The sequence below is a fragment of the Lynx canadensis genome, chromosome C1 (assembly GCF_007474595.2).
Source record: "Lynx canadensis isolate LIC74 chromosome C1, mLynCan4.pri.v2, whole genome shotgun sequence".
Lineage (NCBI taxonomy): Eukaryota > Metazoa > Chordata > Mammalia > Carnivora > Felidae > Lynx > Lynx canadensis.
The window spans coordinates 3,798,488-3,826,467 of record NC_044310.1 but is presented as its reverse complement, the minus strand read 5'-3'; the positions used below and the strand labels follow the sequence as shown (position 1 = coordinate 3,826,467).

The window sequence follows — 27,980 nt, the reverse complement described above, 5'->3', positions numbered from 1 at the left end:
TGTGGAGTGGGGTGTGCAAGGCTTGTCCACGGGGGCCAGGCCATCTGGAGCCCGAGAAGGCCGCCTGGAGCTGTCTCCCGCGTGCTCTCATGGGCAGCGAAACCAAGACAGGAGCAGGGCCAGGGAACGCCTGCGGGCCTGGCATCCGCATCGGGCTTTTCTACCTCTGACCCTTTGCTTGGTTCATCTGTCTGGAAAGCATTTCACTTTGATGGGAAGAAGCTGCCAGCAGGGAGGGGTTGGGAGGGGGCTGTAGCACCGGGGGGGGGGGTGCGGGCAGAGGGCTGCTGACAGGGACTGAGGAGATCTGGGGGTCCCAGTGCAGGTTCCTGGGGCTGTCAGATCCTCAGACCCTGGGTTGAGACTTGAGAAAATGCCCTGCTGGGTCCCTGATTCTCAGAGCTCTGGGCCCCAACTCAAGCCGCAGGTGAGAACCCAGAGCCCTCAAGGCAGGTGCTGGCCCCGCCGCAGCCACGGTGCACAGCCAGCCAGGCTGTAGCCGACCCAGCTGATGGGAACTTGGCTCGCCCCAGGCAGGAGGGGCCAGAGGGAGGACGAACAGAGAGCCAACAGATGACTTCACAAACAAAAGCTGACTTTTGGAAACCCGATGCAGGAGAGTGGATGATTTGATTACAGCTAGTCTTTAAAACTGAAGCCAGCAGCCTTGGCTGAAGAGGGCTTTTACATAATTGAGTAGGGAAGTTCACTGCCAAGATGGGAAGTGCTTCCTACAGTGCTCGGCTGGCCAGACTCTGCTCCCCCCAGCTCGAGAGGCCCTGCCGTTCCCTGCAGCCCTCACTGTACCATTAAGACGTGGGAATGTCAGGCATGTGGCGCTGGCCGCAGGAGCGCGGGGGACGGACGACAGCTTAATCAGGCTCTGGCCCAGCACAGCATCTCAGGCACCAGAGGGACTGTGGTCCTCTCTGTGTTTGGATACATGGGGAGTTTAGTAAGTGACCGGTGTCCCAGTGTTCTGCAATTCTGGCCCCATGAAAACAACACCTTCTGAAGCCACTTAGACTTTAGCAAAGCAGGCAGAGTGGGAGGCCCATTTGTGGACGTTTGGGAACAAGGACCGGAGTACCAGCAGCTCTGGCTCTTCCCAGGGAAGCCGCGGCCTGCACCACACTTTCCCCACGAGAAAAGACACGTACTTGCCCGCCGCGTAGACTTCCGCAGTATCGAAGAGGTTGATGCCATTGTCGTAGGCCAAGGTCATCAGCTGCTCTGCTATCTGAAATGAGAAAACCAGGCTGCCAGTGCACAGCCCTGTCCTGCCAGGCTGGGGGGCGTGCCTGGGGTTCCAGGGCATCGCCTCGTGGCTGGGGGGTCCCCTGGGCGTCCAGGCCCTGCACCCGGGGCTCCGCTCGGCCTCTCCTGCCGCGGGACAGGCGTGGAGGCAGCTCTCAGCAGCGGACCCACAAGAAGGAACAGCTTATGGGTTGCGAGTTTCATGTAAGCGGGACTCTTGTCTGTTGGGTCATCACAAAGCTTAGCACCTATACCGGGTTGAACACAGCCCCCCGATAGGAGGGCGATAGATCCGGGGGTGGGGTAGGAAATGAATACGTTTTTAAAGCTACGGCTACGACGTGTCCTGTGGCCGCATGCCCGATTCCTTCCCAGCAACCGCACGAGGATGATGTTACTACTGTTTGCAGGTGGAGGCAATGCCACCCTGAGCCGGCGGGCACGCTGGCCTCACGGGAGGCCAGAGTTTGCTGCCCAGGCTGGTCTAAGTATGAGCTCGCGCTTCAGCAGCAGTGACCCACTGGGAGTGGGGGTGAGGCTCGAGCAGCCGGGGGAGGCCCCCCTGCCGTCAGCAGCCCCCCCACGCTGCAGCGGAGAACTCTGCCGGTCCTCTGGACAGCGCAGGTGTCCCTTTGAGAGTTGTGGAGGCGAACTCCCCCGCCCCTCACTCCTCAAAGCTCAGCTCGGTGCCGAGCCTGCGTCCCCAGCTGCCCAGGGTGGGCTCGGTAACACTCCACAACCCTCAAAACCCGTAGGATGAACAGCCAGCCACATTCGGGTTCGCAGAGATTCTCTCCATCCCGGACTCAGAAGCCCCAAGGGCCGGACAGGTATGGAGGGTGAGGCCGGTGGCCGGTGGGGAACCCACACTCTGTCTCTGCCCCTGGGAAGGCAGCTCAGCGTGACCACACTCCTTGATTTTTTTCAAGAGAAGCCAGAGATCCAGGGAATTTGGGGGTGGTAAAAATTTCCCGATTTTTCAAACGTGGGCAAGGAACCCCAAATATTTCTGATACTGAGCAGGCCAAAGCTAACTGCCATCAGTCAGCAGCTGTCGTTTGAGTCAGAAAGCCCGGGGGGTGGTCAGGCTGTCCGCGGAGGATTTTTTGGATCCACCGGCAGGGCTGATGGCTTCACCGGCACTTAAGTGTGATCATGCTGTCGGGAGGCATCCGGGCGCCCTCCCGGAGCCTCCCCCAAACCCCCATGCATCTCTCTCCACCTCGGGGGTCCCTTTCTTGCTCTTCAGCGCTCCAGGCACAGCAGGCTCCCTCACCAGTTCGTCTTGTCTTCATCCAGACTTTTCCGGGGTGCGTCCCACCAAGCCGCCCGAGCTCTGCCCGGGAGAGCACCCAGTGCTGGGCCCCGGCAGGGTTATACAGACGGTTTGGGGGGGACGCTGCCTCCTGGGGAGGGTTCTGAGCCGAGGTGACTCAGGGCCAGGGCTTTTATTTTGAGACTTCAGACACTGCCCACTGTGGATATTCTGCTCTCTGCTCTTCTCACGCTACATCTTGGAAATCAACCCAAATTAGCTAAAACGATTTAAAAACTGTGGTCAAATATGCATAACATAAAATCTACCACTTTAACCTTTTTAGTATACAGTTCTGTGACATTAAGTACATGCATGTTGTACGGCCATCACCCCCGCCCACTTCCAGAACTTTCTCATCTCCCCAAACAGAAACTCTGTTCTCTGACACACTAACTTTCCATGCCTCCCTCCCCCCCCAGCCCCTTGGTGCCCACCCATCTATTCTCCGTTTCTATAATTTTGACTCCCCTAGTTACCCCATATGAGTGGAGTCTCACAGTGTTTGTCTTTCTGTGACTGGCTGGCTTATCTCATTAGCTTGGTGCCTTTAAGGTTCCTCCATGTTGTAGTGTGGGTCAGGATTTACACGGCTGGGTTTTGAAGGATGGTTAGGAGTTTGTCAGGCGGGAAGGGGGAGAGTAGGTGGAGGGGGGCGATAGAAGGAGGGTAGCTTGCTGTGTCTTGTCCTTCCTGTGCGCAGGTCCAACACCTGGGCCTCCTCCTTGCCCAGCTTTCTCTTACTCCAGCATCAGAACCTTTGGCCGGTCCTTCCAGCTCCCCCTTGAAGCTGATCTAAAATTGGACCCCCCTGCCCACCTCCACTGCAGCCATCTGGTCCAAGCCAGAATGCCCTCGGCTGGGTTTCTGTGGTAGCCCCTGACTCTCTCCACTTCTGTCCTTGCCTCCAACACTCTACCTGAGCAAAGTGCGGTCCACAGACCAGCAGCATCAGCATCACAAATGCAGAATCCCAGGCTCTGGCCCAGACCTGTCACAGCAGAACCTGCATTTTAACTGGATTTCCAGGAGGTTCATGCATACATTACAACTTGAGAAGCAGCCCCCACCATCTGGCGGGAGGGACTGGCTGTCCTCAGTGGAGCACCCAGAGTGAGCCTTTTGAGTTAAGTCAGGTCAAATTTCCTCTGTCCAAAAATCTCCAGTGGCTTCTCTGCCACGGATGGTCAAAGCCAAAGTCCTCACCAGATCTGCTCCCTCACCTCTGATCCCATCTTTTGACCTGAGGCTCCTCCTGTGGCCTCTTGGAGGCTGGGGACAGTCCTGTTCCCTTGGCCTGGAATGCTCTCTCTCTGAATCACCACATGGCTCACTCTCACTCCAGCTTTCCTGATCGTCCTGCATAAATTGGGAGCCCACATCCCAGAACTCCTTTCTCTGATTTCTTGTTCTCTGCGGTTGACTAAATAACGGCTCCTGGAGCCTGTGAATGGTCCTTTGGGTAGAAAAAGGGTCTCTGTAGATGTGACTACATTAAGGGTCTTGAGATAGGCGATGCTCTCAGATTGTCATGTGGGCCCTGAATGCTACAGGTGTCCTTTGTAGGAGGGAGGCAGAGGAAGGATCTGACACAGAGGAGCGTGAACGTAACCACAGAGGCCGAGGCTGGAGTGATGTGGTCACAAACAGAGGACTGTGAGAAAAGAAACTTCTGTAGTTCTGAAACCATGCAGTTGGTGGTAATTCGTTAATGCAGCCACAGGACACATCTCGCCCTCAGAGATAAGATGTGCTCACGGTCTGTCCCCCTCCCCAGAAAGATAGCAGCCGATGACAGGGACCTGGCACTCTGCGGGTGCCCACCAGGCACGAGCTGGGTGGAGACTGTCCTCAGCTGGCCCCGGTGGCCTCCTGACCGCCCTCCCCCACCACCTCCTCACTGTCCCTGTCTACGCCTTGCTCCTCCCTTCCTGTGCCAGGGAGACCTCCTCCTGTTCACTAAGCTAGAGCACGAGTGCTGTGAACACGCCTAGATCCCACCCCCACGGAGGACGGAAGCCGGGCAAATTCGCACAAAGCAGGCCCTGTCCGCCATGCACGGAAGATTAGCAGGCTCTGACTCAGAGGACACCCGTCCCATTTCACCTGTCGCTTAGCAGAAGGACGTAAACACGATCCTAACCACACCAGGGCGGTGAGAAAGAGAATGAGGGCACAGGAATTTTCAGGGCTGGGCTTTTTATTTTTGTCAATGCTAGGATTTTGGTATAATTCCTCTTCGGGTTTTTCTATGCGAATATATGCTTTTTCCCTGCAAAACTACGGCTCTAACACACAGACCGCTGCAGGTGCTGTTATCCACGCACTTTCTCTGGGCCTGTTCCCGTCATTCTTCAAAACGTGACTTCTGAAGACTTCCGCTCTGTGGGCGTTGTCCTACTTTATGTGATGGGGCCTCTATTTTGTGAATGGCTATTTCCAACATCAGAAACTAATGGCAGGAGGAACTTTAGGAGACACATGGGCCTCCTCCCTTCCGCTCCTACTCGGGGGACCAGGAACCCATCCCATCCCAGACCTTGGCCCCCCTCCAGGATTCTCCAGGTAGACCTCGGGCACCTGACGTGTCTCTGGAGCTCTGTGTCCTCGAAATAGGGCTAACACTACCTCCCTGGGTCGATGGAGGATGGAGTGTCATGATAAATGTCAAGTTTAGGGGTGCCTGGGCGGCTCAGTCGGTTGAGCGTCCAACTTCGGCTCCGGTCATGATCTCACAGTTCGAGGGTTCGAGCCCCGCGTCGGGCTCTGTGTGGACAGCTCAGAGCCTGGAGCCTGCTTCGGATTCTGTGTCTCCCCCTCTCTCTGCCCCTCCCCTGCTCACACTCTCTTTCTCTCTCAAAAATAAACATTAAACAAGTTAAAAAAAAAAATAAATGTGAAGATTGTAGCTACTATCCTTATTAGATTTTTAATGCCCGGGCCGCTTTGAACGCATGCTCTGAAGAGGAGTTTTTCGCCTGAGCAGCTGTGTCAGGTCACAGGAAGGGCACCAGACTAGAGTTTGGAAACCTGACTCTGACCAGGGCGGCCCCCACACCAGGCCACATGATCAGAGCTTTACTAACACTCTGCCAGTCTCCCCGGGGCCACAGCCCCACAGACATTTGCAGCGAGCTGCTGTGAACCCAGAAGACAGGGAACGGCAGACCTTTTCTGGGAAGGACCAGAGAGTAAAGACTGCAGTCTGGGGGCGGTGGGGTTCTGGGAAAGTGGCCATTACGATATGTAAATGAGTGGGCGTGGCCGCCAGTCAACAAAACTTTATTTATAAACACCTGGTTGTGGAATTCATAGAGATAGTAGAACAGAGGCTCCCCAGGGGCTGGGGGATTATTCCCTCACGGTTCCAGAGTTTTGTTTAGGGCGATGCAAAATTCTGGAAACAGACAGTGGTGATGGTTGCACGGCAAAGGGGATGTACTTAATGCCCCCGAACTGTATGCTTATAAACGGTTAACGTGGTAAATTTTATATTATGCACACTTAACCACAATAAAAACGGTGCAAATAGCAAATCTTATGTTTCATATACTTAATTAAAAGAAAAAAAAAAAGGACCAAAACTGGGCTGGGGGCCAGAGTTGGCCCGAGGGCCATGCTGCTCACTGCCATTTGCGGAGTCCTGCCGGGGAACACCACTTTGCCACAGAAAATCCACCGGCTCCTTGTTTCTGTATCTCCCCGGCATCACGGCGTCTCGTGTACAAAAGGGAGCTCTAAAAACAGGACCCCGTTTCCGGATTCTTTGGCAGGGCAAGCACCTTCCTCTGGACACACCGTGCTCCAGGTGGGGCACCCGTCTGGAATGCGCAGTGACCCGTGGCCACCCTGGTCTGGGCAGGAAGCCAGCCAGCTAGAGAATAAAACCCGGCCATTCATCTGAACCGCGGCGAGGTGGGCCCCTCATCCTTGACGTATTGATCTTGTTGGACACTAAATGTAGGATTTAATACGAAAATTCTGTTTGCTCCCTCGCTCAATCACTTTCGCCTGCCAGGACCTTTTAGAACCCCAAATCTGTCATCTATTGTGTCCGCTGTCCTCCCAGCTTTGTGTCATCTGGAAACGACTTCTGGTATCTTCACACGTGTCACTATATACAGGACGGAGACGCGGCGGAGGCCGGAACCAGCGAGGCCGCCATTGGATCGTTAATCAATACTCAGGGCGCAATGTATCTGTTGGTGAAGACGTCACCTAACTGGATGGTTATGATTTCGCCACTTCTCTGTATCTTTCTCACAAAGACGTCACACGTGGGGGAAAATAAGTCCTTCCCCTCCACGTCAAAAGGGAAACAGGTGAGTCACTCACTACTTCCTTAGGGTGAACCACATGGGCTCCGGGGCTCCGACTTTATATTCTAAGTGCTCTGAACCAATCTGGTAGCTGAAGGCGAAACAATTCCCTGCACCTTAAAAACCCCTCACTTTACCCTGAGATAGTCCAGAGCCAGAACCCCCAAAGCAAGGGCAAGGGACTTCGAGGACCAGCGACTGCCACAAAACCAAAACGGAACAAAAGCACAAGTTAAATACATTTCGATTTTGACGGAAGCAAAGCTTTTCCTTTGAAAACGAACCGAGCAATCACAGCTAACACGGTCTCAGATGAACTCACTGATTAATTTTTAAACGTGACCTTTCTGAGAGTAAGTAGGGCAGACATGAGGACAGCTTCTTGTGCAGATGTCCAGGACTCTCTAAGCAAATGCCACTGTTCTCATTTCCAGGATATTCACTCACTGGCCCGACGTGCACAGCAGCCCGGGGTGCACCTGCCTCTCCACGGCAGACGCTGCGTGGCAGTGGGAAGCCAGAAGCCCCAGCAAGTACCTTCGACGGCAGCTCCGGGAAACGCAGTTAGGAGCTCGGTGAAATGGGGAGCCACTCAGAGTCCTCAGCTTGCGGTCAAATTTGCCGAATCCGCATTCGGAATGACCTCCACGGATACTTACTGAAGTTCCAGATCTGCGTGGGTGTTCCCTGTCGGAGCAGCTTAGAAATCCATCGGGCTTTGTAATTTGGAAAGCATGCGCTCCCTGAATTCTCCTGGCTAGCGGTGGAATAGGTGCGCAGGTGAGAAGCCGGAGTTTCTGTGCCTTTAGGGGACTCATGGACGCCCCAAGGCACCCAGCTGCTAAGCACAGGCAGAAGATCGTTCGATACTGCCGTGGCTCACCTCACCGTTCCCGCTACCCAAAGGGTCAAGGCACCCTTGAAGAACAGAAAGAGGGAGGCTGCGGTGGCCACTGTGAGCACAGGCCCAGTGGTTCATGTGGTGGACTTTACCATGTGCCCGGCGTGGGCAGCCCTTGCTGGGACCTGGGGGCCGAGGGAGCCCCGTCTTACCTCATCGGTGATCTGGCCTCCGAAGGTCACCCATGTTCCTGGAAGGAGACACACAGCTCAAGTCAGAGAGCCTCCCCAGGGAGCTTGGACCTCCCCCAGAGTGCTCAGTCCTCAGGCTGCAGGGCCTGGGTGGGGGGGGGGGGCAGCCACAGGCCACCGTGCCCCTCTGCTCTGCGGTGAGCATGTCCTCGGCACGTGTGGACACCTGGCCTTCAGGGCAAGTCTTCCTCTCTTGGGGCCACCAACCTGGGGGACAGGACGTGCCCGGAGCAGGCAGCCGGGTGCAGATCTTTGAGCTGCTCGTTGGGGCTCACGCCGACACGGCTCCCATTCTGGTGACCAGCCACACGGGGCAGGATGAGGGGTGTCTCCCGGAAAACAGGCTATGTCTGACAGCCACGCCCACAGTCTTGCTGGACGGCATACACATGTATGTGTGTGGAGGGGTGTGGCGGGAGCATACTGTGTGTTCCATGGAGGTGGAGGGACAGTGTATTCTGGGAGCAGAACTCACATCCGGGCAAAAAATCCACCTGCCCTTTATGAGGACTCCGCCACGTGAGGAACGAAGATGGTCTCCAGACACACCTGGGGCCAGCGTGCTTCTCTGATATTCTGGCACGAGGCAGGGGGCTGTGTGGGCACAGGGCCCTGATAACTTGCCTTGTCTCCCCCCTCTCTCTCCTAGGACACCCCCACTTCCTGGTTGCCGTGGCAACAGCCTCACCAGCGTCCCCCCCCCCATCCTGGCTCCCTACCCTTACCCCCAGGAGTGGCCCCTTGAGTCCCCCCCAAAGCCCCTGCTCCCTTGGGGGGCACTGGACCAAGGGGGCCCCACACTCACCGAGCCCCAGGCAGGAGACCCGCAGGCCCGACTTGCCCAGGTTCCTGGAAAACAAACTTGGTGTGAGTTCTCAGGAGAGGCACAGGACCTGGCAGCCAGGCGCAGCCCCCCCCCCCATTCCCAGTGCCCTATTCCTTGAGCCCCCCACCCTGGTCAATGCATCTTTTGAGGCTCTGAAGGCCGCGGGTCCTTTGGAGAGAGTCCTACTGTAGCTCACCTGCCCCCCGGGGGTCAAGAGCCAACTGTCCACTTCCCGCCCCCCTCCCCCCGCCCCTGCCACACACACACCACGGTTCGGCCATGGCCTGGGCCTTGCTGGTGCCCATGGTGGGGCCTGGAGAGCGCCCCAGAGAGAGGCTGGCAGAGTGGACAGTGTCTTGTTTCACGGGCGAAACAAGGCTGATGTAGGCGTGGCAGTGCTCTGCTGAGGACTGGATGCCCATCTGTCCCGGCACAGGCCGGCTGGGGGCCTGCGGGGGCAGCAACTCGTCGAGGATCCTCCACAGCTCTGTGGGTCAGGCACCTTCCTTTTCCCAATGTTCCCACTTGACCTGAGAGCATGCCGGACCCGCCCAGGAGCGGCGAAGCCAGGAGTCCACCCAGGCGGTCAGCTCCAAGAGCATGCTCCCCACCACGACGGCATGACCCTGTCCGCATTCACGGGGGACACAGGATGCGAGCTGCCCAGATGGGGAAGTTGGCCAGGGCAGGGTCGGAGTCCACTACCCTCAGGGGGACCCCACTGCCGGCATCTCAGTCCTGGGACCGGCCCCCGGGTGCAACACCCCCGGCCAGGCACCGGGAAGTCAGAGAGTTGTGACAGACCCAGAGGGTGAACCCCAGCCTCCGTCCCCGAGGGCCCCAGCTTTTCCCTGGGGGTACCCCACTTCCAACTTTAGTGGATGCTGTGTCCTCAGCATTCTCCACCCAAACCTGGCCCCCTCGGGCCCTCTGAAGCTTCGGTTTCCTGCTTCCAAGATCCACAGGTGGTTGTGGGGGGGTGGGGAGGGGGTATAAAAAACTTGTAAGCGGTTTGAAAACAGTTTCACGTGTCTCCAAATTTAAAGTAGTTCTGGAATACGCAGGCTTCTGTTCAAATTTCCCATTAAAACCAGCCCGGCTGCCAGCCCACAGTTCCTGCAGGGAGGGCTGGGATTTTCCCTAAATAAAGTACAGAACAGAACAGCAGCTGGTTTCTCTTTCAGGGAGGGGGGCAGATGGAGCAGAGGCTCTGAAGCCAGAGCTCAAACCCTGGCTATGCGTCTTTGGGTGTGCGATGTAACCTCGTGATGCCTCAGTGTGCCCCTCTGTAGAATGGGCTCACAGTGCCGGCCGAGAGGATGACACGAGATAACACGTGTTCCCCCGGGCACAGAGTCACAGAACACGGACTCTGCATGTGTCCCACTTCCAAGAGACAGGGCACAGAACACAGACAGAGGCCTTTTTTCCTCACGTGAGAAGCAATGGACCAGTCAAGTACTTTTTTTTTCCCCCTAGAAATCAGTGAAATAACCTGAGGGTGCCCTCAGCATGTCTCATATGTTCTTGCTGCTCTCAAGGAAGGCACGATGTGTGAGGTGAGGGACAGTCGCCATACGTATCGTGGTGACCCTTTCATAGTGCACACACACACGTCAGGTCTTTATGTGGTATACCTTAGCCTTACACAGTGTTACCACATTTCCAGAAGCCTGTGGGAAAATACTTGATTTAACTTCAGATCTGCTATGAGAAATTTAAAATAGAGTATGTATGAAATCCAAGGGCTGAGTGGTCAAAAGACGTGACTTGAGAGTTCTCTTACATTCTTTAAACCGTGTGTGAATTGCTGTTGCTTGCTAGGCAGGAAGGTAATTTTTGTTTTGTCGTCTGTAAATAAACTGGAATTAAAAAGCAATTAAAAAAAAAAAAAGGAAGAAAGAAAGGCAAAGCACATCGCCTATAGACCACGCATCAGGCCGGGCCGATTTAACGGTGCAGACAATTTTCCCCACGCTAGTTGGAAGGGACCCGTGGCGAGAAATCAGAGCATTGCTTAAAAGCAGTCTGGTAACGAAGCAAAAAGGATAGAGGACTCTGATCAGTGGTTCTTAACTGTTGGGAGGTCACAGGCCCCTTTGAGAAACTGATAAAGGCTACAGACCCCTTCCCTGGAAATGTGCAAGGACACGAAAACCCCCAGAACCCCGTTAGCAATGCCCGGCGGGCAGCGAGGGGAGCGGGTCACAGGGTCCCGGGCACCTGCTCTCAATAAATCCAGGTGCTGGAAGGGGGGCTGAGCTCCCGACTCTGCAAAACCGGCTCCCACCTGTGACCGTGGGAAGCAATTTCCTGGCCAGGCTCTGAGGAAGGCTAAGCGTTAGGTATGTCCTCTCGGAGTTCCCTTTTACCAGCATGGAACCAAATGCCTGAACGTGCTGCGCATTCAGGGAGACGAGTGGCGTTAGCAACAGGCAGATGAGGGTACAGAACGCCTGGCTGTGTCCACCTGGGTCTGTGGCTGAAACTCGCCCGCCAGAAGGGGCTCCTCGCCTCCGACCCAGGCTCTCCAGCTGCTTTTCCACCCACTGCCCACAGGAATAATCGAATGAAACTAGGACACCGCGTGATGCTGCAATTACCCCGCTCAAGTTGTCTCCCTGATAAAATGATGGTATTAGTTTTGCCATCGCTGCCAGGCCTCGGGAGAAGGGACGAGAAGGGACAGGGTACCTCCGGGCGAAAAGCTTTACAAACATGACTGCTCTGCGACGGCGGCGGGGGGGCGGGGGGGCGGGGGGGGGAGCCCCAGACATCTCAGCCTCAGCTGGACCGGGGCTGGGCACCAGGCCACTTTCTGATCAGCTGTCATACGGAGGAGGGAGGAGGGAACATACCTGTTCACACGTCTGCCGCGCTCACAGACTTCAGGCTCCCTAAGAACAGGCCTGGGTTTCTGGGCCTTCGTCCTCAGACTGCAGCTGACCTTTGCAGGGTCTCAGGGCTGCTTGTTGGGAAACTGGGGGGTGGGAAGCCCAGGCCCTGAGGCCAGGCCCCGCCGCTTACTCACAGGGCTTGGCATCACGCCTCTCCCACCACGGAGCCCCTCTTGGGCCCTCCGGCAAGAATGTGGCGCTCTGGCCACCCACCTTTTGTTCCCTCAGCACCAAAGGGTGTGGCTGGAGGCCTCCCCCACCTCTGGCCAGCTTCCTAAGGTGATCGGAGTTGGGGGCAAATAACCAGGCCCCCTGCAGCCCTCATCTGCACCCAAGCTGTGGCGCTGGGACAGTCACTATGCGGCAACCCCAGGAGGGGCAGGTTTCTACCTGTAAGGCAGGTGCCCTATGCTCACCAAGGATAGGTACCCAATGGTTTGGACTCTGGCTCACACTTCAGCTTCTAGGCAACTACGTTTCCTTTAGAGGTAGAACCCGCCTTCCTCCCCCCACACTGTAGTCCAGAAAAGCTCACCAGGCCACATGTAAGGACAGATGGGGGGGGGGGGTCCCATAATTAGGAAGTGCTGGGGCTGGGATCCGAACCCAGCCTCTTGGACTGCAAACCCCCTTATCATCCGTCTCGCCCTCCCTGCCTCCAGCATGTGTCAAACCTGAACACACAAATGCACACACACACACATGTGCAAATATATGCATACATGTGCCCACGTGTGTACTCACACAGATATGCACACACACATACATATGCACACGCGGTAATCCTGAGCGACCAGGCTCTTTGAGATTTACTCCTTAATCGACCACAGGATCTTAGGAGGGAAATCATGTGAATAGCCATATTTTCCATTTACACAGCACTTTACATTTTAAGAAATGATCTCACTCATATTAACTCCTTTAATGATCCCAGGACTGACTTAAAAGTATCAGCCGGTAACAGGTACCTCGCTTGAAACATATAGTCTGTTTACTCTTAGCTTTTGATCCCAACTTAACAAAAAGAGATAAGCCGGCTGGGCTCCAAGACTGGAGAATTCCAATGTGGATGGTCCTCCTCAAGCTTGGAGGCTGGGAACACAAGCCTTTTTACACCAAAGGCTCATAAAGAATATCAAACACCCCCAAGGACCCAGGGAAGGAAGGGACACAGGCAGAGGCGCAAAAGAAATCAGAGTTCCTCCAAAATTCATCTCCGGGAGGCATGGAACTCCACACGGTTCTTTCACGCGAGGTCTGACTTTAGGCATTGGTTTTGGGGGAGGTTCAAGCTAAACATCTCAGGTGTTAGGAGTGAATCTCTCATTACTTTTCAAGTTGTCAGCACCACCAGCTAGACACCCAGACACTCTCCTCAAATACAACTAGAATCTTCTGTGGCTCTTTTTGAGCCTATGTGACTCTTTGGGTCCAGCCGCGGCAGATTGTTTGCTGTAACATCATCTCCCAGGAACATCATTCTAGAAAGGCCTAAGGGTGGACATACAGAAACACTCGTAGTAAGAAAGGCCGGACTGCCAAGCAAGGTGCCCTCCGACCCTGACCCCAGGGGTCCTTGGTACAAAGCGGGGACTCTCCTCTTCCACCTGGGTGCATGTGCCCAGCATCTGAGCAAGGCCCAGGGTGGGACAAGGGGTGACATCCAAGGAGGGGGAGGAAGGTCCCTGCCCCTGACGCTCATGCTCTGCACCCTTTCCACGTACCGGCGGACTGAGCCCAGGCAGACGTACACAGTGCAGTCTGGGCTAAGCCACCAGCAGGAGGGTCCAGATGCCGCTCTGTGCCCTGCCGAGTGGTGGTCCTGCCTGTGGAGGACCCCGGCCTGGGGTCTGGAAGATGAATTTCATCACATGGTTCACCCAATGGTCCCTGAATAGCAAACCAACGCTTGTCATGAGGGCCTAACTGCAAAGACCACCTAGGGAGGGCATGGAGGGCAGGAGGCCCTCTGGCCGGTGTTGGCGGTGGTCCCCAGGAAGAGAAAGCATCCCTGAGTCTTGGAAACCATCACATGGATGGTTTGGCTACTGCTACCACCGCCCACTGCCCCCACTCCCCAACAAAAGAAACAAACGGGCAGAAGGAAGAGAAACCATCATACATCTTAGCCCTGTGGTGGTGAAGAAAGAAATTTGGGGCTGAACGTGAGCCAAGCCTCGATGCTGTTTCTCACCCAGTCCACCCAGTGCTAGGAGCTCTTTCCCCCGCCCCCTCTGCCACCTCTTAGCACGCAGAGTGTCCAAATCTGACAATGGATTGCAGATTTCCCCGGCTCTCCCTGATGGGGGTGGTGGGGAGGCAGCCTCGACCCTGAGAAGCCACCCCCGGAGCCCGTACCTATATTTCATCCCTGGCTGCTTCACGCTGGCGTCACCGGCACACGGGAGGCTCTGCATTGACAGGTGTCCCAGGCTCCGGGCCACCATGGCCACGGCGCGGAAGCGGCCACGGGAGCCCAGGCTGGGGCTGCTGGCAGCCGGCCGGCCCAGCCGCTCCTCGGGGCCCCGGCCCTTGAGGCTGTGCTCCGAGCACACAAAAGACACCTGCATGCCAAGGCTGGGGCCCAGCTCCTGGCTGTGTCCCCCTCCTTCTGGGCTCTGAAGTCAACTGCCCCTAGAAGTCCTCCTGTTCCCAGGACAAGGCTTTATCCCAGAAAGCCAGGAAGCTGCGAGGCGCTCCTTCCGGGAGCGAGGATTTCCCAAGGCAACGAGAGAAAAATCCTGTGCGGTGTCCGAGAGAAGGGAATCGAATGTCCAGAAGCATGCGAGGAAAGACCTTATCGGAGGGAACTCGGAAATCCAGGTGGGGGCGGTGCCATTTTTTCTCCGCTCACATCCTTCTCGGCTCTACTGGTCCTTCCCCTGCACTCACCCTGGTCTGGCTCTGGCTGCCAGAGTCCCCAGGCCGGCGGTGTCCGGCAGGGCTGGGCTGCAGGTTACTCCCGACCTCCGCGTGACATCGCCCTCCTCCAGGGGAGAGGGGAGAAGGGAGGGCGCCTCCCGTCAGGGTGGTGGCCTGGGGGCTGCCGGGGGCGAGGGGGGGGGTTCAGGGGAGCAGCTGTTTCCCCAGGCTTCCCAGAGTCCAACTCCTGGCTGTGCACCCCACGGGCCGTCGGGCACCCCCGCCAAGTAAATTAGGTGACCGGTGGGAAGCTCAGGAGGCATCTAGCGATTCATTATTAATGACGCAGATGCTCCGCCGCCCGCCCTGGCCGATCCCTGGGAGGCTGGCCCTGGCTGCTGCAGGCTGACAGCCGCTGGGCCAGGACGGGGACAGGCAGCCAGCCGTGGGCCCCCCCCCCCCCAGCTGCCTCTGGTTCTCGCCCCGCAAAGTGGGGCTTCCACCAGCACGAGGAGAAGGAGAATCACCCGAAATGTGGAGAAAAGACCTCTCCGTCTAGACGACCCGAGGAGAGAAGCCTGGGGGTCGTGGGGCCAGAGACCTGAGTTCTGGCACTCCACAGTTCTTAGCTCACAGCAGACACTCAGTAAATGCCTCTGGAATGTATGCGTGAATGCATGAGTGAATGAGGACACCCCTCCCCGTGACCCCAGCCTTCTTTCCCACACTCATGGGTTCAGGATGGACTTGGGAGCAAGGCTCTCCTCCTGGAACAAAGCTCATGGGGTTTCCTGAAAGCCAAGGAGATTTCTTCCCCCCCTCATGGCAGGAGGGACTTGCTTTGTCCTCTGACCCCAAACATGCCACCTTCACCCTGTGAGGTGAGCCCTGGCCAAAGCTGCCTTTTGGGGTCTTTCTTGCCATGCAGGAGGGGGCAGAGAAAGAGCTAGATGGGAGACAGGTGATCAGGGTCTAGTTCAGGCTCTGCTGTTAATTTGCTGTGTGATCGCAGGCAAGGGGCCTGCCCTCTCTGGGCCTCCACTGACAAAGTGACAGACGTGGTCTGAGAAGCCTCTCTGTCTCTCCCGGCTTGGACCCACAGGGCCCTTCCCAACCAGCTGACTGTCCAAAGATGAATCCGCCTAAAGATGTTCACGAGGGATGGTGCCTGAACTCGCTCTCAGCCCCGGCCCTGCCTTTTTGACACAGAAGTTAAGAATAAAACCTTGCTCCTGTCTGGCCTCCCTGCTCCTGAGCTGGGCATCCTCGGGCAAGAGACCTCGTCTCCGGGCCTCAGTGTTCTCAGTGTCCAATGCAGAACACAGAGCACGGTCAGATCACAAATGGTATGGGATGATCCCTCAGCAGGAAGGAAGGGCTTTTTGTAAATTTTTTAAAAATTTATTTTATTTTTTATTTTAGAGAGAGAGAGAGAGAGAGAGAGAGCATGAATGGGGGAGAGGGGCAGAGGCAGACAGAGAGAGAGAATCTCGAGCAGACTTCACACTCAGCAGAGTGCCTGATGTCGGGCTTGATCCCAAGACCCTGGGATCATGACCTGAGCCGAAATCAAGAGTCAGACCCTCAACTGACTGAGCCACCTGAGCGCCCCGAAGGAAGGGCTTTTTGGAGGTGGCAGTTGGTCCGGGCCCGTGTGCAAGACTCTACCTCCACCTCTGCACTGGTCACTGTACCCCTTTTGACCCCCTCAGGGCCACAGGCCTGACGCAGCAGCAGGAGACACACCCTGAGGGTGACACCTGGACCAGGGATGGAGTTGGGGCCTTCGCCAAGGGAGCCCTGGCAGGTCACAGACATCACAGACACCACTTACACAGGCCAGCAGGGGGCCCTCAGGACCCAGAGGCCCAGCTCTGCCTTAGTCTCTTACCTGCCCACATAAGCCACAGGCCTGCTTGGCCCTCCCTGAGCCTCTCGAGTGGGCAGGGCCTGAGAAGATCAAAGGGCAACCTATAGTGCCGAGCCCCTCCACGAGCGGGGCCCTGGCCTTCAGGGAGCCCACAGGCCTGCCAAAGAGGCTGCAGGGGCAAAGCCTGCCTCTGCTCCTCCCGGGAGGGGAGCTTGTTACAAATACAGATGCCTGGCCACCCCACCCCCCCCCCCCCCCCGATCTACTGAATCAGCAGCTTTGGGGCTGGGCTTGGGAAGCTGTGTTTCGTCAAGAGCTTCTGGTTGTGCTGTGTACCTGGTCTAGGGGATGTGGAAACCCTCTACTTCTTTCTTCCTTATATATTTCATCTCTCTGCGCTCTGGCAAACTATCAGATCTGGCATCTTACCATTCCTCAGAGGTGCCTCAGATGGTGTGCTTTAGGCAGCACCAAGTTAAGTGAGAATCACAATGACTTAGTCACCACAGTGGGTAAAATATCATCTGCTCCACCATGCAACTCAGCAATTCCACTCCTAGGTATGTGCTCAGAGAACCGAAAACATATGCCCACACAAACACTTGAACACAAATGTCCACAGCAGCATTATTCATCATTGCCCCAAAGTGGAAATAACCAACATGTTCATCCACTGACAAACTGATAAACACAATATGGTCTGCCTGCCAATACAACAGAATGTTACTCAGCCATACAAAGGAATAAAGCACCGATATATGCTACAACACGGATGAACCTTGAAAACATTATGCTGAGTGAGATAAGCCAGTCACAAAGGCCATATAGTATATGATTCCATTTATATGAAATGTTCAGAATAGGCAAATTCACAGCTATCATAGAAATCTGAAACATAGCTTTTTGTCTCAGAAAGTAGCTTAGTGGTTGCCAGGAGCTGGGGGGCAGGAATTGGGAATTGGGGAGTGATAGCTAATGTGGGTATAGTGTTTCTTTTTGGGGTGCTTAAGATGTTCTAAAGTTGATTGTGGTGAGTTTTCCACAACTCTAGGAATATACTAAAATCACTGAACTGTATACTTTATTGTTTTTTTTAAAAGTTTATTTATTTTGAGAGAGAGAGAGACTGAAGGGGAGGGCAGAAAGAGGGGGAGAGAGAATCCAAGCAGGCTCCACACTGTCAGTGCAGAGCCTGATTCAGGGCTCAGACTCACAAACCGTGAGATCATGACCTGAGCTGAAACCAAGAGTCAGATGCTTAACTGACTGAGCCACCCAGACGCCCCCTGAACTGTATACTTTAAACATACGTATGGTATATGAATTATATCCCCATAAAGCTGTTGCCCCCCAAAATGCCACCTGCCTCAAAAGTCTCTGGGCCTCAGTCTCACTCTTGCTCCCTGTGAGAGCATCCTTCCTGTTTGTCTGCTTTTGAAGTCCTCCTCGCCCTCTGATATCACCTCAGAGAAGCCAGCTCCCTAAGCACATGTAACCCTTTCCTTCTCCAAGTGCCAACGACGCTCTACCCAGCGACACATCAGGGGGCCGGGAACCACTTGCCGGTTCCTCTCTGCAAGACGCACTCCTTCCAGACGTCAGCAGGACTCCTGAGCAGGGCCTGGTGATAGAGCTCCAGCCCTCACTCCATCCCATTGTAGTGTGTCATAGAAATGATGAATATTTGACCTCAGCACTCCCCTGGGGACACCCAGGGCAAACAGGTGCTGTCCTCAGCAGAGAACTGCCAGCCGGAGCAGGTAGGTTTTTAAGGGCTGGCCAGAATCTGTAACTTTCCACTTGCCCCAAACAGGGGTCACCACTTGCAATACTCCTAGGAGGTCGCAAGAATTAGGCAAGAGGGGAAACGCTGGAAGCTTTTCGAAGGAGGCAGGCTGTTCCTCCAAAATGGCGACAGCCTCACAGTGGGGAGGTGATGGGCACTCTCCCCATGCAGAGTGAGGCCCACGGAGGCCTCGAGGCCTGGAGCAAAAGTTTTAAAGATGGCTTTTAAAATCCCAGACGGCTGGGGCGCCTGGGTGGCTCAGCCGGTTAAGCATCTGACTTCGGCTCAGGTCATGATCTCCCAGTTTATGGGTTCGAGCCCCGCGTCGGACTCTGTGCTGACAGCCTGGAGCCTGCTTCAGATGCTGTGTCTCCCTCTCTCTGCCCCTCTCCTGCTCCTGCTCTGTCTCTGTCTCAAAAAGAAATAAACATTGAAAAAATAAAAATAAATAAAATAAAAGCGCAGACTGCAATAGTCACTCAAGAGTGAGGACGAGCGGCTGCGTCCTGTAGAGGCCCAGGTGCCTCCCCTGTACCCGCGAGGCTGCCCGGACCGTGCCGAATGGAGGGTGTTTTGCACCCAAAGGTGACTTCTTGCCCAAGGAGGTGGGGGGGGGATGCTGACGAGTTGGGGGCTGCTCCAGTGGGATGGGAGGTCCTTGGCCCCTGAAGTTTCTAAGAGCAAAAGATGGCAGACCGGTGACCTTCCTGGAGGAGGTGTCGTCTGGCAGGTAAGAGCCGAAGACCCCTCGGGGGCTTCCTTCGGGACCTCATACCCCAGTCACCAGAAGGGGAAAAGGGCTAAGTGGCTTCCAGTCAGCTCCTTTTGCTTCTTAGTTGATGCGTGTACAAAGCGGTTGTGCAAGCCCTGAGTAAGTGTTTCTGGTACGTTTCCTGCCTCATCGCCAGGAGCACCTCGGAGGCACCAACAATGGCCACCGCACTATCAATGAAACGGTGCTCACTGAGCCGTCCTGCCAAGCCCTTTTTGTGTAGCTGAACTCCCACCGCACCCTGCCACACCCGGGGAAACGGAGGCACACAGGGGTCAAGCAAGGAAGGCAGACGCTGGCTCCGCCCTCATTCACGGGGGTGGCAGGGTGGGAGGTGAGCAGGGTGTCAGGGCCCCTTCCATGGAGTGGCTCCCGCTCTCAGAGCCCCGGATTAAAGGGTGAGGGCTGGGGGGCAGTCTCCGGGGGGCTGCCTGGTGCCGTCTGTGGATTGGATCGGGCTGTGCTGACCCTGCCTTTCTAGGTGGACAATACAGAACCAAGCATCCTGGTCCCCATCCTTGTCCAACGAGAGGGGTGGATCCCCGCAGACCTCGGGGTGGAGGCCTGGGGGTCTGGACTGCTAACAGCTAGGCCCCTGATTCCCGAGGCCAGGCGGGCTGTGCTGTCAGCTGGTTACAGCACAATCCACTGGTGGAGGTGTTAGGCCCGCCGCGGCCCTTCCTATTCCGTGGCGGGGGCGGTGGCTGCTATGCCGACCCCGTGGCCCGGTTGGCCCTCCACGGAGACCCACAAGTCACCCATGCCGGCCATCCTCCCAGCTCCCGGTGGCGCCGGAGCGGCTCTTCCCTGGAGCTCTCAGTGATGCCACTGCCTAATGCAGTCCTCCAGACGATTCCGTGAGGAATGCCTGCGGTCTCCACTCTCCAGACTGGGAACTGAGACACAGAGAGGCCAGGTGACTCATCCAAGGTCACAAAGGTGCCTGCGGGGAGCCCGGATTCCTCCCGGGACACTCCCCCGGGCCTCAGTAGGCTCAAGGAGTTGACTTAGCCCTTGGGACCTGTTGTGGGTGGGAACGCGTCCCCCAAAACATGCTGAGGTCCTGACTCCTGTATCTGTGACCTTATTTGGAAGTAGGGTCTTTGTAGAAGTAGTCAGGTAAAGGTGAGGTTGTCCCGGAGCAGCGTGGGCCCGAAATCCAATGCCTGGTGTCCTTGTGAGGAGATGGGCAGATACACACAGACGGGAAATAGCCACGTGAAGACGGAGGCAGAGACCGGAGCGTCTATGAGCCAAGGGACACCGGGGACACTGGCAGCCACCAGGAGCTGGACGAGGCAGGGAGGGGTCGTCTCCTGGAGCCCTCAGAGGGCGTGGGGTCCTGCCCACACCTGGATTTCAGACTTTTGGCCTCTAGAGCTGTGAGGGAATGTTGTTTTAGGCCACCATTTGTGGTATTTCCTTGTGGCAGATGCAGGAACGCAGTATAGGACATTTTTCAAGGTGGACTTGTCCCCTACTTAGCTTCTGAGATTGGTCCACGCGTCATCCCTCTCTGGCCTCTGCTCTTTTTCTCCTGCCTCTCCTCCCCCGCCCCCCCCCCCCCACCGGGTCCTCTGAATCACACCTGTCCTGCCCACCTGCCCTCTGAGGCACACCTGGATTCTCAGCTCTTTCAGGAAGCCCTCTCTGATGGCCCACCTGCAAGGGATCTCCTAGGAATAACTGAGCAGCTACGTAGAATCTGCTCCGGGAACCTGACCACAAATCAAACAGTGCCTGGTGACAAATGCTGGCTCGTGGCAGGAGCCCATGGTCCAGGGTCCGAACCCGCAGGTGTTCCAGGGGCTGATGACCAAGCTTCACTGCCCAGGGCGCCCCCCCCACCCCCCTCCACATCTGGGCTGCAACAGAGGCGCAGACCCAGCCTCCAGAACCGCGGTCGAGGAAGCAGCAGGAAGGAGACACATTTTACAGGGGAATATTCTAGAAAGGGGGTTAAGGCCAGCAGCATTCAATACCACCCAGGCCATACCCATAGAGGCTCCAGATGTTCTAGGTGCTGGGAACAGACAAAAGCCCTGCTCTTAGGGAGTGCAGATAAGAGGGACAGCAGGGGGATGTGAGGATGACCACAGGACAGGACAGCGCACTCGAGGACCGCCTGCGAGGATGTTATTAGACGAGGCACTCGGGGAAGTCTCCCAGAGGACCAAGATGTGACTGACGGAGGGAGCCAGCTGTGAGAAGATCTGGGGGACGAGAATGTGCAAGGGCCCTGAGGATGGACGGAGCTTAGCATCTTCGAGATACAGAAGGAAGGAGCCTCCTGAGCGGGAGGGAGAGGGGTCTAAGCTGAAATCAGAGCAGGCAAGGGACCACGTGGGTCTGGGGGGATTTGGTGCCACATCTCTGAGGCCACATCTCTGGACCCTCCCGTTGCTACCACCAGGTGGGTGTGGGGAGGGGAGCTTACACATGCACTGTGTGGATTTAAAAATTCGATGCATTTTTTTTTTTTTTTTTTTTTTAATCACAAGAGTTGAGGAAAGCTAAAAAGCGGAGGAAGTTAACACGAAGGCTTTTCCCAAGCTGCAGGCTCGGTTCGGCAGATAAAACGCCCGGGCCTGGGGCACAGCTGTCCCCTTGCTTATCTGAAGGCATTATCTTTTTTACATTAATATTTAAGACCGAGTTTAACAGAGTCGCAGCCCTACTGCTGGTGGGGACGTTAACTGTGGAACGGCATTTATCTGGGATCTTTAATAACTGCTGGTGTTAGTTGTGGAGGCCCCTGTTTCCCGATAACTGCAACCCCCCTGGATGCAGCAAGATCAAATCCGCCAGATAAAGAAAGGGCCGCGTGGGTGTGACAGCCTTTGGCCCATCAACTGCTAAAGACACGGTGGTTTTCTGGTCTCCTCTGCAACTTGGGAAGCGAGTTTTCCCTGGGTACTTAGCTCCCTGGTCAGTTCCCCACATTTCAGATGTGGCCCAGATTTCCTGGTGGCTGGGGGGGTGGGGGTCAGGCAAATAAGATTTGTCCTTGTCCCCGTACCCACCCATGTTAGTGTCCCGGGGCTCCCATACCAGAGCACCACAAACGGGGATTCAAAGAACAGAAATGGATTCTCTCCCAGTTCTGAAGGCCAGACGTCTGAGAGCCAGATGTGGGCAGGGCCGTCTCCCTCCAGAGGCTCCAGGGGACCACGCTCCCGGCCTCTTCCAGCTTCTGGTGGCTGCAGGCATTTCCAGGTTCGTGGCCACGACACTCTACTCTCTGCCTCCACCACCACGTGGCTTCTTCCCTGTGTGTCTTCACATGATATTTTTATAAGGACGCCTGTCATTGGAGTTAGGGTCCACCCTATTCCAGCTGGGCCTTGTCTTTTTTTTCTTTTTTTAATGTTTATGTATTTATTTTGAGAGACAGAGAGTGAGCCAGGGAGAGGCAGAGAGAGAGAGGGAGACAGAGAATCCCAAGCAGGCTCCGCAGCTGTCAGCACAGCACCCGGCGTGGGTCTTGAACCCACGAACTGTGAGATCATGACCCAAGATGAAACCAAGAGCCAGACGTTTAACCGACTGAGCCACCCAGGCACCCCCAGTAGGGCCTCATCTTAACTGATCACATCGGCAATGGCCCTATTGGCAAAGCAGGTCACATTCTGAGGTTCAGGGTGGACGTGAAATTTTGGGGACACGATGCACTCCACTGCAACCGCCATCATAAACTGTATCCACAGTGGAGGGGGCTGGGGTCTTCCCAGGGGAGGAGGCCGAGCTCCAGCCGCCCCACCTCACCCTACAGCCCTCTACCTTCCTTGCTCTGGTCCAGCCACCCGGGCCTTCTCTTTGCTCCTCAGATGTCCCCCTGTCTCCTTGGCCTGGAAGGTTCTACCCCACATCTTCAAATGTCTCCCTTTCAGATGGTTAAGGTCTGGGCTGTGCCTGGCCTCTCTCACGCCCTTGGGTGGCGGCTTGCTTTTTTCTCTGCTTCCCCACACGAGGACGCACCAGCTGTGAGGGTGGGGACCCTGTCCATCTTGTTTGTGTGGCTTCTGGCCGGTTGCCTGGAGCTAACAGACCCTTAACAAACATCTCCTGAATTAAGGACAAATATTAACGGCCAGTGCCCCTCCCTGCCCCCCATTTCTCAGTCTTGAGAAATTTCCATTAGAATTAGGACTTACTGGGGCCAAAGTAGCTGACGCTTTGTCCCTCCCACACAGCTGGATTCAGAACACAAAACCTTATGAATTCTGCCATCTAATGGACTCCGAGAAGAAGTGTTTTGTTTCTTTAAATGGCAACCACGCGTTCAAACAATGAACCGAAGGTCCAGACACACTGTCCACAGGAGAAAGTGTTAAGCAACAGGTCTCTACTCTCCTCCCCACAGAACAGCCAGAAAAACCCCGGGAGGCCCGTGTTAGATGGAAGCCAAGGGTCTAGGGCTGCCAGATCAACCACGGGACACGCAGTTCAGTCTGAACTTCAGATAAACAACGTTTTAGCATAAGTATGACCCAGATATTGTGTGGGATATACTTATACTAACAAAAGGAAACGTTTATTTGAAATTCAAATTTAACAAAGGAGCAAAGCTGCATATACGTAAGGTATGAATGCAAACACCAGCTCTGGGGTTCTTTGGCCATTTCTCCGAGGCTTTCACAGGAGAAAGTGGGCCGGCCGCCGGAGCTCTGCCCCAGATGCTGAATTCAAAGATGAGCCAGCTAAAGGGAACGTCCTTCTGAAGTTCCAAGGAGAGTGAGCCCGACGTGCCTATCACCCGGAGAACACAGGGGACATGAAGCCACAGCCTTTGCTCTGGACGCAAGCGTAGGTGCTAATTCAGAGACTGCCTGTTGAAAGCCGCTTCCCACGAGGACAGCCCAGCTTAAGGTCAGATGGGGGGCGGGGGAGCACATCTTTGCCCCCAGGACCCAGCCTGGGATTCTGATACCAGGATGAATTTGTTGTTAGAGATGACCAGAGACGTTCTCGTTAATTCATGTCCAGCCAACCCCTCATGATTACTTTGTCCCAGTGGTGCCTCAAGAAAAATGAAACGATGCATCTAACCCCTGCTGCAAAGCGTTTTCAGGAAACCACGTTCTCCCACAGAGGATAAATCAAACCGGTAACAGTGCTCATCTTTGAGGGCAGGACTACCCTTTGGAGAAAAGACTTTCGTTTTCTTCTTCGTACATTTCGGTATGGCTGGACTTGAAAAAATTTTGGGGGGGGGTTTATTTATTTTTGAGAGAGAGGGAGAGCGAGGGAGGGGCAGAGAGAGAGGGAGACGCAGAATCCGAAGCCGGCTCCAGGCTCCGAGCTGTCAGCACAGAGCCCGACGCGGGGCTCGACCCCACGCACCGCGAGATCGTGACCTGAGCCGAAGCCGGACGCGGTTGGACTTTTCACACACACACTAGTTACCCCGACATCCGATAATGTCACGATCGATCCCCGTCTCCCGGGCTGCAGCTCCGGCCTTGTGCAGAGTCCTTCCCGCCCGGCCCCAGCCCGGCCCTTACCGGTACTTCATGCCCGTGCGCTGGGCGGTGCAGCCGTCCAGGGAGAGGCCGTGCATGCGGAGGAAGCTCTCCATGTTCCTGGCCTGGGCCGCCGCCCGCACCTCCCGCAGCCGCTGCAGCTCCAGCGTGTCGGTCTGGCGCACGGGGTGCAGGGCCCAGTCCGAGTGACACCTGCTGCTCACGCTCCTCAGGCTCTCGCTGTACGTCATGGACAACATGGTAGCGCCCGGCCCGGCAGCCGCCGCTGTCCAGACGGGAAACGCCGAGTGGCCGTGAGTTAGCGAAGGTGCCGCTGCCCTGCCCCGGTGCCCCGCGGGACGCCGGCCCCGGGGCAGGGGTGCCGCAGAGACGCCTCCTCCAACTAGAGCGGCAGGAATGGGTCTCGGCGCCTGGGGCCGGGGCCCCTGGGTGTAAACGCCTCCTGGCACGACACCGTCAGCCCTTGACTCTGCACGGGCCGGGGACTCTGGCTAAGCCGCCCCCCCCCCCCCCCGCCCCGCGCGGCCCCGAGACAAGCACTGGCGAAGCCACATTCCAGGCGTGAGAACTCAAAGCGGGGACTCCGAATGCAAACAGAGGCAAGAGAGCATGCAGGGAGCCCGGGCCCCCGCAGCGAAGGCGCCACGTCACAGTGCTCCCCGGAGGTGCTCGCAAGGTAAAACCAGGTTCGGGGCTGTCTCCCGGAAGGGGCAGGAGCACATCCGTCATGGAAGCAAACGCCGGTGTGATTTTGCTAGGGGAGCCCACCCCAGGAACGCCCTATTTGTTTGCTCGCAAGCCTCATCAAGGGAAACGATATCCACACACACGTTCTCTGCTCGCAGGCACCGTGGCACCTGCAGACTCTTTGGGCCCCGTCCTCCATGAGGATTAAGTATGTCACAATCCACAAATTTTGCAGTAAAAAGACTGAACGGGATGCACGTAAGGAGCGGGGTGACAAGGGGGGACAGGGGTTCAGTACAGACAGGGAGAGGGCAAGGCTAAAATGGGAGGAACCATCACTAAATAGTCATCCTGGGGGCGGCTGGGTGGCTCAGTCGGTTGGGCGTCCGAGTTCGGCTCAGGTTATGGTCTCACCGTCAGTGAGTTTGAGCCCCGCACGGGGCTCTACGCTGACGGCTCAGAGCCTGGAGCCTGCTTCGGATTCTGTGTCTCCCTCTCTCTCTGCTCCTTTCCCACTCATGCGCTGTCTCTCAAAAATGAAGAAACGTTAAAAAAGAAAATAGTCGTTCTGAGTGATGGCTACACTCTCTCAGAAACTAAGAGCAGCACAGATGTCCATCAACGGGGAGACAGGTTACATAAATGATAGTCCGTCCCAATGATGGGACTTGTGCGGCCTTCAGTGAGGTTTCTCTACATGGGCTGATGATGCAATGAATCCTATGAGACAGTAGTAGGGGAAGAGAGGAAGACGCGTGTGCAAGGAGTGCTACCATCTGTGTTAATGGATGTACATGAGTGAGTGAATCAAGGAACGTGGCACCATGGCTACACGCCGAGGACACGGTCGCGGGGCAGGGGGGCTCTGTGATCCGGGGACTCCTGTCGGCACCTGACCGCAGCCCTCTGCCCAGGCTCAGATGCCTGCAGGACGACCCCCGCCTCATCACCGAGCACAGAAAGTGACATGGAAGTCATCATTTCAGTTGGGTCAGCAAAACAGGGTCCCGGAGCCCAGCCCTGGCAGCTGGAGGAACCAGCGCGGTCCCCACCTCTGCCCCCAGAAAGAACAAGCTCGATTATCCCTGGGAAGGGCAAGGAAAGCTGTCCTGGGAGCCGAGGCAGCTGCAAAGGCTGAGGCCCCACCCCCCTCCTCAGGGAAGCTCTCCACCAGCACCCGACATTTCATAGCCCCCTTTCCCGCTTCAACTGCTCTCCACAGCCGTGTCCTCACCTGACCTGCTAGAGTCTTCCCCAATCATCTTGTCTGTTTGTTGCATTTGAGCCCCTGAAGGTCAGGTCCAGGAGGGCCAGGACCTTTCTGTCCGCTTTCACCACTGAGGCTCAGTGCCCACAGCGGAGACTGGGCCTTCCCGCTGGGCTGGCGGTGTGGACAGCACCTGGCAGGGGTGGGCTGGCCCCCTGACTCAGGCCCAAGGCACCAAGAAGGATGCCTTATCCTGGAGGGTGTGGTGGGGGGCTCTGGGGCCAGGACTCCCATTCACTATGGCTCAGATCCACAGGGAGGGGGCCTGCAGGGCCCAGGACCTCTGGCCTCCCCCAAGGGTTTGGACTAAGCTCTCTGATGGATGCTAAAGCAGGTGAGGATGTCCCTGGCATGAAAATCCCCATGTTCCAGGAGAATCACTCTGGAGGCAGAGGAGGGGCGCAGGGCTCCAGGAGGGGGGTTGTCTTAGGAAATGGAGCGCCCCTCCTTCCCTCCCTGCCTGCTGGCCCCTGGCCCCCTCCAAGCACCGCCCGGGGTGGGGGCAGGGCAGCGTCGGGCAGCTGCTTTAGATGTGGCAGTGTGGCCGGCTGCCCGTCCTGCAGGGGGCAAAGGCAGGCCAGTCTGGCTTCCCTGGGGGTCCGTCCTCAGAGAGAAGAGCCTGGCAGGCCGGAGCTGCAGGGAGCAGGAAGCAGGCACACAGGCCCAGCCAGGCAGAGATCAATAACCATTAGCTTTCAAGACACCACCCACAAACAGCAATCCGGGCTGGTGTGGCTCTGAAGGTCCAGCCAGGGTCCCGGGGCTGGGGTGACAGTGTGGCCGAGCACCTGGCTGTCACCCACTTAGCGCAACACAAGCAGGCACCCTGACGGCTTCGAGGCTCAGTCTCCATGTCTGTGAAGTGGGCCCAGCAGGGGCTGATTGCACCCGCTGTCTAGACGACCAGGCGGGGCTGTGGGTGCGGCTGGGCGCATGCCATGCGCGGGGAAGCGGCCGTCAACAGTGTCGCAGCGTGGTGTAGGATACCAGCTAGGATAACTGGGGTGGTGGCAGAAATACACAAAACGAGGCGGAGGGGACAGAGGCTGGAAGGCAGGGTGGGCCTCTGGAGAGGGCACACGTGAGCGTGGGCTTCTGTGATACGAGGGAGTGGTGTAGATACCCGTTATTACTAGAAAAGGTTGAATAGGATCAACATAGACCTTAATAAACGACCCGGGTCTCACAGAGAACACACATTCCTTATGAGACGGGGGCAGGGCAGGGTGCACCATCTCTGTGGGGGCTGGGGTCACCCCTGCTTGTGATCTCTCCTTACAGCGCCGGGGGCATGGAGGGCACGGAGAGTGTCCCCATGATGCCAGGCAGGCTCCGGCTGAGGGACACAGGGAGGTGGGCGTGGGAGAGCACGGTGGCCCTGCTGGGGGGCCGCAGGGGTGAGCACCTGGTGCCCACGAGCAGGTTTGTGGCCAGATGGCCACGCACAGCGCGAGAGGAGCTAGGACACGTTCCTCCTCGCCTCCGGGGAGGCAAGACCCCACCGAGGAGGAAGGACACAGAAGGCACAGAGGGGCTCTGATGGTCAG

The 27,980-nt window shown here is 56.5% G+C and overlaps 1 protein-coding gene across 8 annotated transcripts in view; it reads right to left on the bottom strand.

Moving 5' to 3' along the window:
- The window catches only part of KCNAB2 (potassium voltage-gated channel subfamily A regulatory beta subunit 2), an 85,458-nt gene that overhangs the window by 17,003 nt on the left and 40,475 nt on the right, over nt 1–27,980 (bottom strand). For 6 of the 8 annotated variants that reach the window (XR_003971205.1, XM_030327424.1, XM_030327428.1 and 3 more), the window contains 3 exons: nt 8,789–8,832; nt 7,945–7,982; nt 1,161–1,240 (listed from right to left, as the gene is read on the bottom strand). Coding sequence is in view for 7 of the 8 variants with exons in the window: in XM_030327424.1 (XP_030183284.1) it covers nt 1,161–1,240; nt 7,945–7,982; nt 8,789–8,832 (162 nt within the window). In the remaining variant the exon portion in view is untranslated. Of the gene's footprint in view, nt 1–1,160; nt 1,241–7,944; nt 7,983–8,788; nt 8,833–14,064; nt 14,292–24,500; nt 24,734–27,980 lie in introns of those variants that run through there. The other 2 variants (XM_030327430.1, XM_030327429.1) reach the window with 2 other exon arrangements.